The sequence below is a fragment of the Rhamphochromis longiceps genome, linkage group LG1, assembly GCF_057381845.1.
Source record: "Rhamphochromis longiceps isolate RC_006_pf linkage group LG1, R_longiceps_female_GT1.1, whole genome shotgun sequence".
In the NCBI taxonomy this organism is placed as follows: domain Eukaryota; kingdom Metazoa; phylum Chordata; class Actinopteri; order Cichliformes; family Cichlidae; genus Rhamphochromis; species Rhamphochromis longiceps.
In genome coordinates, this window is record NC_140557.1 from 26,945,203 (window position 1) to 26,959,685 (window position 14,483).

Here is a 14,483-nt window from a genome sequence, read left to right on the forward strand (position 1 = left end):
TGAAGGATAAACCGCCCGCAGGGGCGTGCTGGGTGTTTTTTATATATATATATATATATATATATATATATATATAAAGATATACAAAGTTTATCTATCATGTCTCAAGTGACCCATAGTCACTTTTGTCTCTGTTTGTCATGTTAGTTTAAATCTCTTCTTGTGTCGATGTATGTCAAGGATGGAGCCCTACTGTATCGTGTCTTATCACTCAAACCTCTGTTTTTTTCTAATGTCATCCATCCATAGTCTTCCACTTATCCTTGTCAGTGTCACAGGGGATTGGGGCCTATCCCAGCTCTCATAGGGTGAGAGGCGGGGTACATGCTGGACAGGTTGCCAGTCTTTCGGACAGACAACCATTCACACCTATATGCAATTTGGAATTACCAATTAACTTAACCCCACTAACTGCATGTCTTTGGACTGTGGGAGGAAGCCAGAGTACCTGGAGAGAACCCACGCAAACACTGGGAGAAGGCCAGAATCTAGATCCCCACATGGGGTTTAAAAAATGGTGCAAACCGTTTTGTCATGTTCCCAGAGCCGTTCTCAAATTATATAGAATCGTAGGCTTCAATAATGGCTTTTTCAGGCATGGCTGAGCAACTGACTTTTACAGTGGGTGGACAGAGCTTGAGCTAAATGAGCTATTAATACAGGTTAAGATGTAGAAAGAAAGGAATTCTAACACTTCCCTGGGGGAGCAAGCTGTAAGAAAGTCAAGTGAACATTACAAGTGTCATATCTTTACAACTGCTGCCACAAGATCAAACAATATATCAGAATGCCTGGAGGAAAACAACAGGTAACCGCTGTATCACTAACAGAGTCATTTAAAAGAATCACCTACTTTGTAGTGCAACTTATCACATTAAATAAACAATAAAATGTTGAGGATACAAATATCAGTTTGTAAAAATGCATCTTTCATGTGTTTTATTTGACTACATCAGCAGAAAATAATAAAACGTCTTCACAGCAGTGTCTCTGAATAACATGAATAAGTTAATAAACTATCATTTAGTGCTGTCAATAGATTTAAAAAAATTAACTAATTAATCTCACAATTTTCTGTTATTAATCGCGATTAATCGCAATTACTTGATCAATAACCTGGCTCCAATTACATTTTTTCAAGTTTATATTTTAAGATTGTAACAGACATTTATGCAATACAATGACGTAAATGCAGAATAAACACAAAGAATTTATGCTGAAATTCAAAGAGAATTTTAATAGTTTTCATCAATCTTTAACACAGTTAAAACTTACAAAAAAACTTTTAAGGCCATCAACAGTGACCGAACCCAGGCCTAAAGGTTAAATTGAATACCATCAAAATAAAGGGTGCACAAAACTCAGTATTTAAAACACAAAATGACCCAGAATGTTGAACATTTTTCACTTCAAAGGACCAATCTGGCTTAGTCCTTCTTTGCACTCAGCCAGTTACTGAGGCAGACTATTCTGTTTACATTGTCTAATGACAAAGAAGCACGCTTCTTTTGAATGATGTGACCTGAGAGTGAGAATAATCTCTCACAAGGCACTGTGGTTGCAGGGGTTGACAGGTACTTGCGTGCAATAGGTGCCAGCCTGGCATGTGCTACTTCTCTCTTTAACCACCACTATAGTGGACACTCTCCTGTGTCAATTTTGGGCTCTGCTTTGTGCAGATTCAGACAGCAGTCTATAGCATCTTCCTCTTCCTCTGTATCTGAATCAGGAGAACCCAGCAAGCAGATGGACATCTTGCTCTTCTTTGGTGATGGTTCCTCTGTTGTCTGAGCAGATGGTTGGTGTGCATGCGTCTCTGCCATCAGAAGGTCATGTACTGAAGCCCACACCTCTCTTCTTTCATCTTTGGAAAGGCACTTAAGGTCTTTAAACCTGGGATTGAGGGCATTAGCGATCTTCAGCCATGTGAGATTGCTGCTGTCCCTCCGCTGAGCTAGGTCTGTGGTAAAAACCTTCTTAAACCTCAAAACGTAGACTGGGTCATCATCTGAGGGCTCCATAATTTTGAACAAATGACACAAGGCTGGCAACACCATGGAACAGGAGACATACCGCTCTCCCCCCAGCAGTTCAGTCACATATCTGGAATAGAAAGATCAAGTCTGTATTTTTCTATTAACCAGACAGAGACAAACATAAATACTACATATGAAAATACACAGAGAGGTGGAGAACATACTTGAAAACAAAGCTAGAACACAAAGATAGACACACAATCATGAGAAACGAAATTATTTACCTGCAAGGTTCAAGTAGTTCCTCCAGCTTTTGCACTCTGTCAAGCTCCTGGTCAGTCAACATGGTCACCTTGCTGTTTTGCTGAGTCAGGATGGTGGTCAGCCCACATCTCTGGATCCGCTTGATCATCTCTAGGGTGGAGTTACATCTTGTTGGAACGTCCTGAACAAGCGGTTCTGTTTGATGTCCATGTGCAGCTTGCTGTGCCTTTAATTCCTGAGCGTTTGCTGGACTATGCTTAAAATGTCCAACAATCTTGCAACGTTTGGCCAGAGCCCTTTCAAATGCGCTGTCGTAAAGAGAAACTGTGACCATTCTTTGCAGTATGTGGGCCATGCAGGGCATGTGTTCAAATGGAAGTAGTCTGGCGGCTTCAACCATGTTACGAGCACTGTCGGTGCCAAGCGTGGTTACCTTGTCCTTGATTTTCCATTCGTTTGCAACATTCAGAAAATGATCAGCACACGCCTCAGCATAGTGTCTCTCTTCAGTTTTACTCACTGTTAGTGCAAACGATTGGACAGTCCAGTCGTTATCAATAAAATGCACCGTGACCCCCAAGTAATTATCGTTGTTCACCAAAGTCCAGTGGTCTCCGGTGAGAGCGACGTTCCTTACTTGCACAAGCTTGCTGGACTGCTGAGCTCTCTGGTCCTCATACAAAGTGTGCAGTCTCGACACAATGGTTCCTCTTGAGGGCAGATTGTAACACACATCTCCTGATGCAGCGCGAATGACTTCTCTCAGTTCATCATCTTCTACTATGCTAACTGGTCGGCAGTTTTTAGCTATCCAAACAACCAAGGAATTGGTTAATTTTTCTCTCACATTTTTTGTTATTTGTCCACGAGCACCATACTCCTGAAGCGTAGACTGGCGAGGTCCCGTAGAGGCGGATTCAGTTGGGTGTTTTGCTCTCAGGTGATACACCAGTGATGAACTGCTTCTGTGGTACCTGAATTCAGCTTTGCAAATTGTGCACCTTACTCTCATTTTGTCCAACAAGCCATCAGGCAACTTCTTAAAGAGAAACTTTCCACCCAAAAGTCCGCCCTCGTCCATGCTTGCGTGTGTTTGCTAGTGTTAGCTAGATAGTAGCATGGTGTCACTTCTTCTTCTAATCATTTCTGTCAGGCCAAATGCCAGCACAGCACACTGTTGCCCCCTCCTCCAGAGGTGCTCATGAATTTAAAGGTCTTAGATTACAGGGAATTTAAAAAAAAACAGCGTTAATTTTTTTAACGTGATAAACATTTCGCATTGATCTCAACAATTAACGCGTTAATTTTGACAGCACTAGTTATTATACAATCCCAGCAGTATGTCAAGTAAGTGGGGGGATGATGGCAAGTAACAGATCACAGTTTTGTCCAAACAGTTTTGTTCTCCTCGGTGCATCACTTTAAATATACAACTATTTAATGTTAGATCATATTATGTGCAATGAAAGGCTACAGAAATTTTTACATTACATTTAAATTGAAAACATTTACTATTTGAAACCCAATTTAAACAATCCTGGAAACACCCGTGGTCTATAAAAAACTGAAAGGTATGTGTTGTGTAATGTTGTTTTCTTTCTTGGAAGCCTCAATATCAAACTAGCATAACAACCTCAGTTCCAATATCATTAAAGATGCTAAATAGAGTAAATCCTTAGTTCTTTGCCAGCTACAGTGTTCATGAGAAATACTTTAAGGCTTCATAAAAAGCTGTAGCAGCCCTCAGTATTTTCAATAGAGATGGAAAAATGTCACTAATGGCAGCCTACATGGTTGACTCTGCACTGCTCTGTGTACAGTAACAATAACCTAGATTTTCATCATAACATTAGTAAGTTGTCGCAATGAAAAATAAAACTTGAATGCATTAAACAATTAAAGAATCACAAAGGTAGAATATGCTCTTGTTAATGTTGTGGTTTCAAGATAATGTGGAGGAAAAAACTACACAGACTGCATGCAGGATTATGGCTGCCAGCATCAATGTGACAGTAAACCATCTGTTACACTCGTCACGGGAACTGCTTAAGTATAGTTGTTCCAGCTGAACCCTTCTCCACTTTGGAGAGAAACACTTCCCTTTCAAATGCTGCATTGGAAACATCAGCAAAGCTTGTTGTCAACTTTCCCCCCCACAAGGCTGGTATTAATTCTTTTCATTTTTATGGCATCATGTGCAAATATGCTTTAGCTATTTCTATTTTAAAAGTGTCACTGTCCAACCAAGATAGTCACGATGCAGGCCTCCTAATTAGATAATTACATTAATAAGAATAATGATGATGACGCAATTAAATCCAGTTTTTAAGAATTCTAATTTCTAATAGAAGAAAGTATTTCATTAATATAATAAAGTGTCCCACTGTGTTTCCAACAATATTTTGGAGTCCAAGAACAGTGTCAACTACTCTAGTATTCTCCTGACAGAGGCCTTAAGTGTTTAGTTTCATGCCTGAGAAATACAGAGCATATATTGCCTGACCCTGGGTGCACTGATGAATCATGCAGCACTGTAACAAAGTTTACCCTGGGACTCATGTTAACAAGGAGAGTGAGGCCAACATGAAATACAAGTAACATAACCTTATGCTTAACATTAACAATTAAATAACAAATGCCAATGGGACCTGCTCCCCTACATCCCACACAACTGTGAGCACAAGAGTAAGAAGCAGAGTATTATAAAAGAATAAAAATATGCCTCAAGTCTTTAATACATAATAAAGAATATGAAAAGTTTTTGTCCCTGTTTTATAAAAAAGAGGTTTGTGGAAGAAATGTAATATGAATTTACATCAGATTATTATGTATGCTATCCATGCAGAGTTTCTGATTTTTTGAATGCCATTTCATGACACAGACAGCCTCACATTTCTGACCTCACCTTGACCTAACCTTATTCTGTGTCATTTAACTTTAACCTTAACCCTTGTCAGTTATTGATGTGAAATCACATGTTCAAGGCATAAAATAGGCACACATGACAAGCAGAATGCGTATTTTTGTATACTGTTAATGAAATGACTAACTAAAATAAAAACAGCAACAATAATATCAGTAATCTCTTATCATTGATATTAAAGGGTTAACATATGAGAAACAAACAAAAAAGAATTTTTATGAATGGTAAGCTTTTGTGTTAGTTTATCTAAACCACTGAACTGATTTATACTGTACTTTTTCTGGCGTCTATACTTTTGTTTATTTATTTTTTAAATAAAAAGACAGATGGAAGATATTCTGAATGAGATATTGCAATGAAAGGAACACAGGAAAACAGGCTATAATCTGGCTGTGAAATCATGACTTGACTCGTGTGAAATGACGATGACATGGAATTAATAAAATATTCAGATTCTGATCATCTTTAAAGAGAGCTAATGTTCTTTGGACTGCTCATTTCTCACAACTGTGGTCTTTATTGCCATCTAAGCCAACAAACCCCTTCTGATAGCCTTAAAACATGAGTGGTCATAGTCTGTGGGCGTCACACTCTCGGCATGTGAGTCAAAATGTGTATTTCCCAAACTGCTGAAGTACTCATTTAAAAGGGAATTCTATATTTTACCAAGTAATATCATTCTCGTTGTTAAATTAAGTATGAACACACAGTGACACAGTATCTCGCTCCTCAGTTTCTGTCTTCATTGTGTTATTATGACTGTGTGTGCTTGACTGGCTGTAATGGGTTTCTTGTGTAACTCATAGGACTACATGCATAAAAACAGTATACACATTTATGGGCCTGTTAAAGCAAAACCTGCATTCTTATACTGTAAGTGAGCTGAACAGTATGCAAAGCCCTGTAAAACACATAATTTCCTTAGGGCTTATTAAAGTATTCTGATTCTGAAACTCTGCAGAGTGTAAAAATCTGTGAACATATCCAGTGAGTACTGAGCATCTGAAATTCTCTGCATATGGAAATCCTTGTTTCACAAAATGAAAAGAGAAAATGTATCAAAACACATTATATACAGATCCAGTATGTGATTAAAATGATGACATTACATTCATTACATTTGCAGTTTATCAAGGGTCACTGAGATGTCCTTACCTTTAAATATAATTCTTGCTACCCTGTTCTGTCTGTCGTCTTATATCTTTGTCCATCTCTGACTGAAGTTAGCTCTCTTTCTTTTCTCTCCCTTTGAAGTACAGCAGCTAGACCTTTAGCTAGCAACACACTGTGACAAACTGCACACCAACAGTTTGTGTGTTTGCTGATATTTGTTAAGCTGATAGAAACGTTGAATTTGAAATTACCTGCCACTTAAAAAGAAGTCACTCCCTTCATGATTCCTCGTCTTCTGTAGAGCTAGCGAGATGCTGAAGTGCTGAAAATCAGTGTTTGACTTGCAGGAGAACTGAGCCTGGCTGTTAGGGTGATAGAAAGGGGTACATCTAAATATTTGGCCACGTATGAAATGTAATTGTTTCTGTACAGACTGTAAACAACTGGGATTGTTTTTTCTTGACTAAATCCCCTTTCTTCACAACAATTTACCAAGACGATGCATTATTTTAGAAACATTCTTGCATGACAAAGCCTCACCCCTGGTCTGCATGGTCTACTCAATCATCGTCACCTCATTACAAATGAACACAACACTGATACACAGCCACGGCTGCCAAAGACTCATGTTTCAGAATCTGATTAGCTTTGATGTTAATGAGAGCTTTGCCTCTATTGCTAACCCCCAAGGTTTGTGGATGAGGCTCTCCATCTATACACTGCTGCATTCTGACACTGATGCCCAGATGGTGGTACAGTCTAACCCCCTCTATCTTTTTTCTCCACTTGCTAAATACACCAATGAGTGTTGCCCCTGGGCATTGACAGTGCATATGGACACCATGAATACCTGCCTGATCTCATTATAACAGAAAAAAACACATAACTTCATAACAAAGGAGAGGAAACATGTTATGCGAACAGCTGGCTTGCCATCCTCACTTCATCTAAAACTCTGCTAGTGGTTGGTCTAATTGATAGATTGATTTCTGTTTTTACCATTGACCAAGAGTTGAAAGTAGTGTTTAAACTGTTCAGTACTGCTTTCACAGGAGTTCAGTTCTATGCCCCTATGGTGAATTATTTCATCTAAGACAGCTGACAACACAATGATGTTACTTTTTTCTGCAGGTGCCAAAAACATACTAAACATATGGTTCAGGAATAACAGCAGGCAACTGGGCAAGTTTCCCGCAGGCCCGTCACTTTGTAGTGATTGGTCTTTATATCCAATCATGTTTATAATAGCCTTAGTTAACACGTAATGACCATCAGAAATTATGTTATATTTTTACATAACATTTTGTGGTTATACACTTAATTTGTATTTTCAAAACAGCATTCAAAATATTACAAAAAAAGACACAATAAACTATAACAAGACAGGTTTGATAAAAATTAGCACTAAAAATTAGTGCTGTCAGCGTTAATCTCGTTAAAATAACGCTATAACTGCATTAACGCGGCAAATCTCCATTAACGAGTTACCGCGGATCGCCCCGTGTGTGGGGCTACACGGCATCAACGCGTTCGCGCAGTTAGCTTGTTAACACGTGGCAACACTACTAAAAATATATGCTATCTATGCTAGATGCAGTAGAAAAACGTATTTGCACAAACTGGAATAAATTTTAAAATATATGCGTACAACAGCAAATGTAATGCTCACAGAAAGCCTATTCAGATTGCAGTAAACCTCCAAGTGTCATCGCTCATTGGTTGATTGCTAGTGGACATTCCAGGCTCTGGTTGCCCTGGTTACTCTATATTTCCACCTTTAAATTTAGAGGAACTTTAATTCAGTACCTGAATACATGGTTGTTATGCCAACCATGATTTTGTCGAACACTGCTTCAGACACTTAAAAATGCATTACTATTCACGTCTGTTATGGCAGAACATTACAACAGAGGACGTGCCAGGTAACAACTGCTAACATGACAGGCAATAGGCAACATCGCTTTTTTCTATTTTTTACATTAAAGCACTGCATGTGTTCCTCCTGGATGCAATCTTTATAATTCAAGGTTAGAAAGCATACACACTCTAAGATGACACATGGTCAGTACTTTTTAACTGCAGCTAAATCTCCTACCTGTACCTGCAAAACATGCATAAGCCCTCCCTCTAGGGTTTTGTATTAAGACTGTCTTGGCACTAATACCCAGATTCCTAATTCCCAGCCTTACCTTCGTAATATTCTTAATGAGCCCTTAAGCCCTGAGATCCCTCGTTCTGCCATGTTCCACGTTCCCTTTGATCCTGACTATACCTTTCCCAGTATTCTCTGATGGGGGGTCTGTGCATAGTGTTACCTGACTGCGTGGTGCTAATACATCAAATATTCATCCACACTCTCCTGCCTGCACACTCTGTCCTCCAAAACACAAAAAGTCAAACAGTTTTCAAATATTGTAAGGAGAAAATTACATGGCAGCGATGGCTGCTACATAACACATAGCAATTATTGCATGATGCCAATAAGATTGTTGTTTTTCTTGGTTTCTGTAGATCATGTTTGGTCATGTTTGGTAAGTGCCATCTGATTATATAATGCATATTATATAGCTTTGATGAGTTTTTAAACAGTGGATTTTATCACCAAGGTGATAAAGCACTGGGTGACCTTAAGGATTATCATGTCTGCAGAGTTTTGGACAACCCAAGAGTTAAATTTGAAGTTGGAAAAAAAACAATCTTTTTTTTATTGAAAAAAAATATTGAAATTAATATTTATTTATTGTTGTAAAATTTTGTTTATTGTTGTGCTGTTACAACAATTTTACAAGTTAATTGCATCTCACACTCCAGTGTAAATTCTAGGGCTCCATCTGTGGCTTCTTATACGACTCATTACTGAAAAACAGATGCAAGAAGGAACACTTCATCAACTCAATCCACCTGTGCTGCTAAGTTTTTGTTTTAATAAAAATATAGCAAAGCAAATGTGTTAGGCCAATTTCATGGTACTTCCATGCACGTACTAGAAATAGGATGCTGGAAGCCAGTCTGCAGCTAGAGAAAAGAGGGCAACATGAAATGCAAATTTAGTGTTTTCAAGAGTAGCACTATCAGCACGAGTGTATTATGTGTCAGTTTCAACATTTTCTGGCAGGAAAACGTGGATTCTATTAAAATTACTAATGGGCAGAAAAGAAAAGAAATAAAAAGAAAATGACAAGAAAAGAAAAGATAGGCTATAGTGCCATACAAGGACTTCATGCTGCAAAATTCATTTACAAATAACTGTCAGGCTTTTGTATTAAAGTCTGTATAGGCTGACCTGTCCTTAAATCCTGTTATATTGCTATAATGCCACATTATCATTTAGGAGAATTTTATTTTTCAGAGTTTTTACATTGTTAACATCTGTCACAAGTGGTTCAGTAGTGTACCAGTCTATGTGTTTTTTGTTTAGTATTGTGTATTTTCCTTTTAGGCCCTGCTCTCACACTCTAGACAGTTTCCTGTGTTGATTCAGCTCATTAGTGTTGGAGTATATAAGTCATTTATCAGATGCTATGGGTTGCATTTATTTTTTCTTTTAGTGTTCTTATCTCTGAGGTTGCCTTGCCTGTTAACTGGTTTCCTGCTGTTAACTGTATGTCTGAATAACAAAAGCCTTTTAACCCCAGCTGTCCAGCTGGTGACTTTTGTGTCCAATGCCTATCTACAATTCTTGCAGTGCAAACGCATAATCACTGCAGGCACTCAACTTACTTGTGCTACATGAGTTAAGGGCTCCCTTATACCTGTTGTCTGATCTATCAGCCTTGCCCACTGGAACTGGAAACAATCCACAAGTGACAATCAGAAAATCAGGGAAGTTCAATGTTCAATTTGTTTCTTTTATTAGAAATGTAAATAGTATTTGTGTACTTTCCAACTAAATGATATTAACTACACACACTGGCAGCGATGGCTGCTACATAACACATAGCAATTATTGCATGATGCCAACTTTAGAGTGAACACAAAGCACAACACCTTCCGTCTTTGATTAAAATGATAAAAAGCTATCATAAAAAGATAAAAAGTCATCACTGGACTGGTGAATCCTTGAACTTTTGAGAGCTATGTTAGTACAAGGAACTTCTTTCTTTATTTTCTTGTTCTTTTAATCTTACTTTCTCAGAATGTTATCTGTAATAATAATAATAATGATACTGGATTGCATTTATATAGCGCTTTTCGGGACAGCAACAACACAAAACGAGAGGGGTCTTGCTATACCCTCAAAGCAAGAACCCTCAAAGCGCTTTACAATACCACTATTCATTCACTCTCACGTTGCACATTCATACACTGGTGAAGGCAAGCTACAGTTGTAGCCACAGCTGTAGCTTAATGCCTTAAGATCTGGATTTAATATAATATTCTCTGGTGTGATTTAAAATCATTCACAGGCAGAGGTGGCAAAAGTACAGAAATTATATACTTAAGTAGAAGTAAAGATATTAATAGTAAAAATTACTCTATTAAAAGTTGAAGTACTGATTTAACTTCTTTACTCAAGTAAACGTGAAAAAGTACCGGCTCTGAAATGTACTCAAGGTAAAAAAGTAAAAAGTAGCTCTTTGGAGGATGTTTCTATTCAACTAAATTTTATTATTTATATACAAATCACAACAACAGTTGCGTCGAGGCGCCAGCTATTTTTGTGCAAAGCTAATTGAACCATGCGCTATATTAATGTAGTAATAAAATAATACTTGTAGGTGGGAATACAAACTTTATTTTAGTCTAAATTTTAATTCTAATAAATGTACTCAGCTTGAACCATTTCAAAATGTTATGGACAAAACTCTTTTTTTTGTCTAAAATTAACATTGTTGTTAACAAAAAGTTGCCAAAAATGCCCAATGTATCAAATATGATACATTGTATGATATATATATATATATATATATATATATATATATATATATATATATATATATATCATACAATGTATCAAATATGATACATTGTATTATGTATTTATATAATAAATATATCATACAAATATATCATACACAACATGATATAGGAAAAAAAACTGATTTTGTTATAAGGGTTAATAAACATCACAGTTCCAAAAAAAATCTGAATTTTCTGGCTATTTTTTGATGGGCTTGGTCTTACACTGAGTAGTTCTTACCTGTGAATCTAACCTCTCTTCTCCCTCTCCTGTCCTCTATCTCATGTTTCTCCATCTCTGAGTGAAGTTATTTCTCTTTCCCTTTAGCTAGCCACACACTGTAAGACAAACTGCATACAAACTGTTTGTATGTTTACTGATGTCTCTCGAGTTGATAGAAACGCAGAATTTGAAATTACCTGCTACAACATGTTACTCCCTTTATGCCTGCTCGTCTTCTGTAGCGCTAGCTAGCTGAAGTACACCTGTCATTTCCGTGTTGTGGCAAAAAAATAATAATAAAATAAATAAATAAACAAAAACAGCAGCCCTCTTTAACCACCAACTGGCACAAATTTCTCCCTCTGGTGATTAATATGCAACCAGGATTACATTTCATACATTACTGTTTAGGCTGAAATTGCATTTCAGTGGTGAAATAATAACTTTGTTGAAGTACGTTAAACCAAAAGTAACAAACCTGTTTTGAAATTGTAAGGAGCAGAAAGTACAAATATTTGTTTAAAAATATAAAGAGTCATTATAAAAGGTTCTCAGAAAAATAAATACTCAAGTAAAGTACTACTACGTGAAAATTCTATTTAAGTACAGTAACAAAGTATTTGTACTTCATTACTTCCCACCTCTGTTACCAGATAACAGACGGTGGAACAAGCACACTAACATAGCAACAAAAATGTCTTCTGTCAGTTAAGCTGACAGTTGTCCTATTAGTCTTTGTTTTGTGCTCAGCATACTTTGGTGAATGAATACTGCTCTGCTGCACATCTTCGGTTCATTCAGCGTGATGACTGCATGGTATTAGTGTGCATGCATGTGGAAGTAACCATAACCCCTTGTGGCATCCCCCCCCCAGAAACCTCCATACAATTAAGGTAAATATCAAATGGATGCAGGTTGTTCATGTGCATTATGTTGTTTATTTATTCAGAAGAGCCAGAAGAACGCCTGCAACGTGTGGAATATGGCTGAGAGAAGTGGTTCTGCTTAAGGAAAGTGTTTAGTTTGCTAGTTTGCACTGAGCTCAGCTATAGCAAGAACCCTCTCGTTTTTGTGTTGTTGTTGTGCAGAGCAAAGATATCTACCCTCCCAGGCCTCTCTCCTCCACCCTTCTCCCTCATCACTAACGAACAAACTCTGCCAGGCCTTACCTCAGGCGGCCTCCTGTAATTATTCCCCAATGCCACAAACTGGTGAAATGGGTGTCCGTTACACACTATGTGCCGAGCTAAGAAAAACAACAACTGTGGGGCCATTATTTGTCAATCAAACTCAGGGCCAAAACAAAATGCTGTCTGGTGCACCCTGAGTCCTAGTTATCATCATTGAAAACTGTCAGACCAAAGAGCATTTTTATTGATTTATGTATTTACTTATTTATTTATTTTTATCATCCTAGCATTTTCCCTGATCTCTGCTTGGATTTGCTGCTGAGCCTGTCCTACAATCACATTGTCTTCTTTTGAACAGTACACTGCACAAAAGTTGCTTAGTGCAAAAATCACTGCAAGGGCTGCACATGGAGAGTAGAACAATAAAAAGTGTAATGTGTGTGAGCGGAACCGAAATGGGGGGGGTAGAGATGGATTTAAAAACACATTTTTTTAAAAACCTTATGCGGCGAAATCGTAATGAGCAACAGATCATGAATAAATGTGGATCTGATGTATTTTTAATAGGGATAATGTCCAATTCTGCAAATGTGCTAGATCTAACCAAAAGCACATTTCAACCGTTCATCCCAGGATAAAAATCATCAGTGAGTAATATTTAAAAAAAGTACGATCTACTATCCCATGTTAAATCTTTACTCCCTCTATTGAGTTATTCTTCGTGCTTTATTTTCTTACTTCCTATTTTACTATTTTACTTTGCCCCATCTCCACCAGAATCCAGAGTTTAGGGGGATTCAGTCATTAACACCTACCTTCATCTGGGGTTCTACTATATGATGTTGCTTCTCACTGGAGCCAAACCTCCAAAAAAAACCCTTACACTTTGCATGCTCAGTGTTGCAAAATATCTTTCCTTTCTCAAATGCATAGATTGAAAGTTAATGATTGAGTCACTTGCAATGGAAACAAATCCAATCATAAAATACAATTGTGAAACAACCTAACATAAAAAAAAAAAGAAAAACTGTACGAGTCCTGGTTTCCAATTTTTTGCAGAAATACTTATTTCTTGTCACACAATTGAAGCACCTCAGTGATGGACACATCAGGTCATGGCTCAACTAGTTAATCTGGTGGGGATGGAGGAGATTCGCTAATCACTGATTTGAAGCTGGTTCCAACAGGTTGATCTTTGCTGAGTTTGTTTAGTCTTTCAGACTGCTATTGCTGATCAAACAGACTTTTGTCGTCATCTGCAACGGCGGCAGATGTGCTGGCGATACAGGCACAGCGGGGGAGGTCATCGCTTTTGGTGCAGGCAGAGTCTGTTAAAAGTTTCAGTAATGTGCTGCTTATGCACAAACACAGCTGAGGATGTTCTCCTTCACTGACTTCATAGTCTTCTCCTTAGACAGAAAGGTGGAGGAGCAGCTGTATCTTTCTCAGGAAATCTGGTGTCACTTATTCTGAAATTAATAAGTAACTTACTTAACTAGGGGCAGCCTATGGAAAAACTGCGTGAATTTATCCCCCTCTTATAGGTTATAGTTTACAGCTATGTTCACCTGGAAGGAAAGTTATGCAGATGAAACAATTATAAGTTTAGCAGGTTAAGTGTTGAGCAGGCAGTCTTGTAAGCCATAATAGTGGCTCGTAGTAGTGGAATGTACCTCTCACTTAAATTAATGACGCTAAATTAATGACGCTTATCAAAATAAGACAGGATTTCCTTTATCTCCATTAAAATAATAGAGCATTTTTTTTTCTTTAATGGGCATCATATGGAATAGCCATCACATACTGATGCTTGGTCGCGGTATAACAAAGAGGGTGCGCGTTAAAGTTAATTTTTTCTTATGCAAAGCAGTCTGAAAGCGTCAACAGGAGTCCATCAACGCATCCAATAGACATAATGAAACCACGGGTTCTCTGGATGTCATTGCTGTGACAAC

General features: G+C 37.8%; 1 protein-coding gene across 1 annotated transcript; it reads right to left on the reverse strand.

Annotated features, from left to right (window-relative positions):
* Positions 1-1,631: 1,631 nt before the first annotated feature.
* Positions 1,632-3,321, reverse strand: LOC146678839 (E3 SUMO-protein ligase ZBED1-like). The gene is made up of 2 exons (XM_085413435.1): positions 2,261-3,321; positions 1,632-2,103 (listed from the first exon to the last, which is right to left on the reverse strand). The coding sequence occupies exons 1-2, from the start codon at positions 3,319-3,321 to the stop codon at positions 1,632-1,634; spliced, it is 1,533 nt and encodes a 510-aa protein (XP_085269561.1).
* Between the last annotated feature and the right edge of the window lie 11,162 nt (positions 3,322-14,483).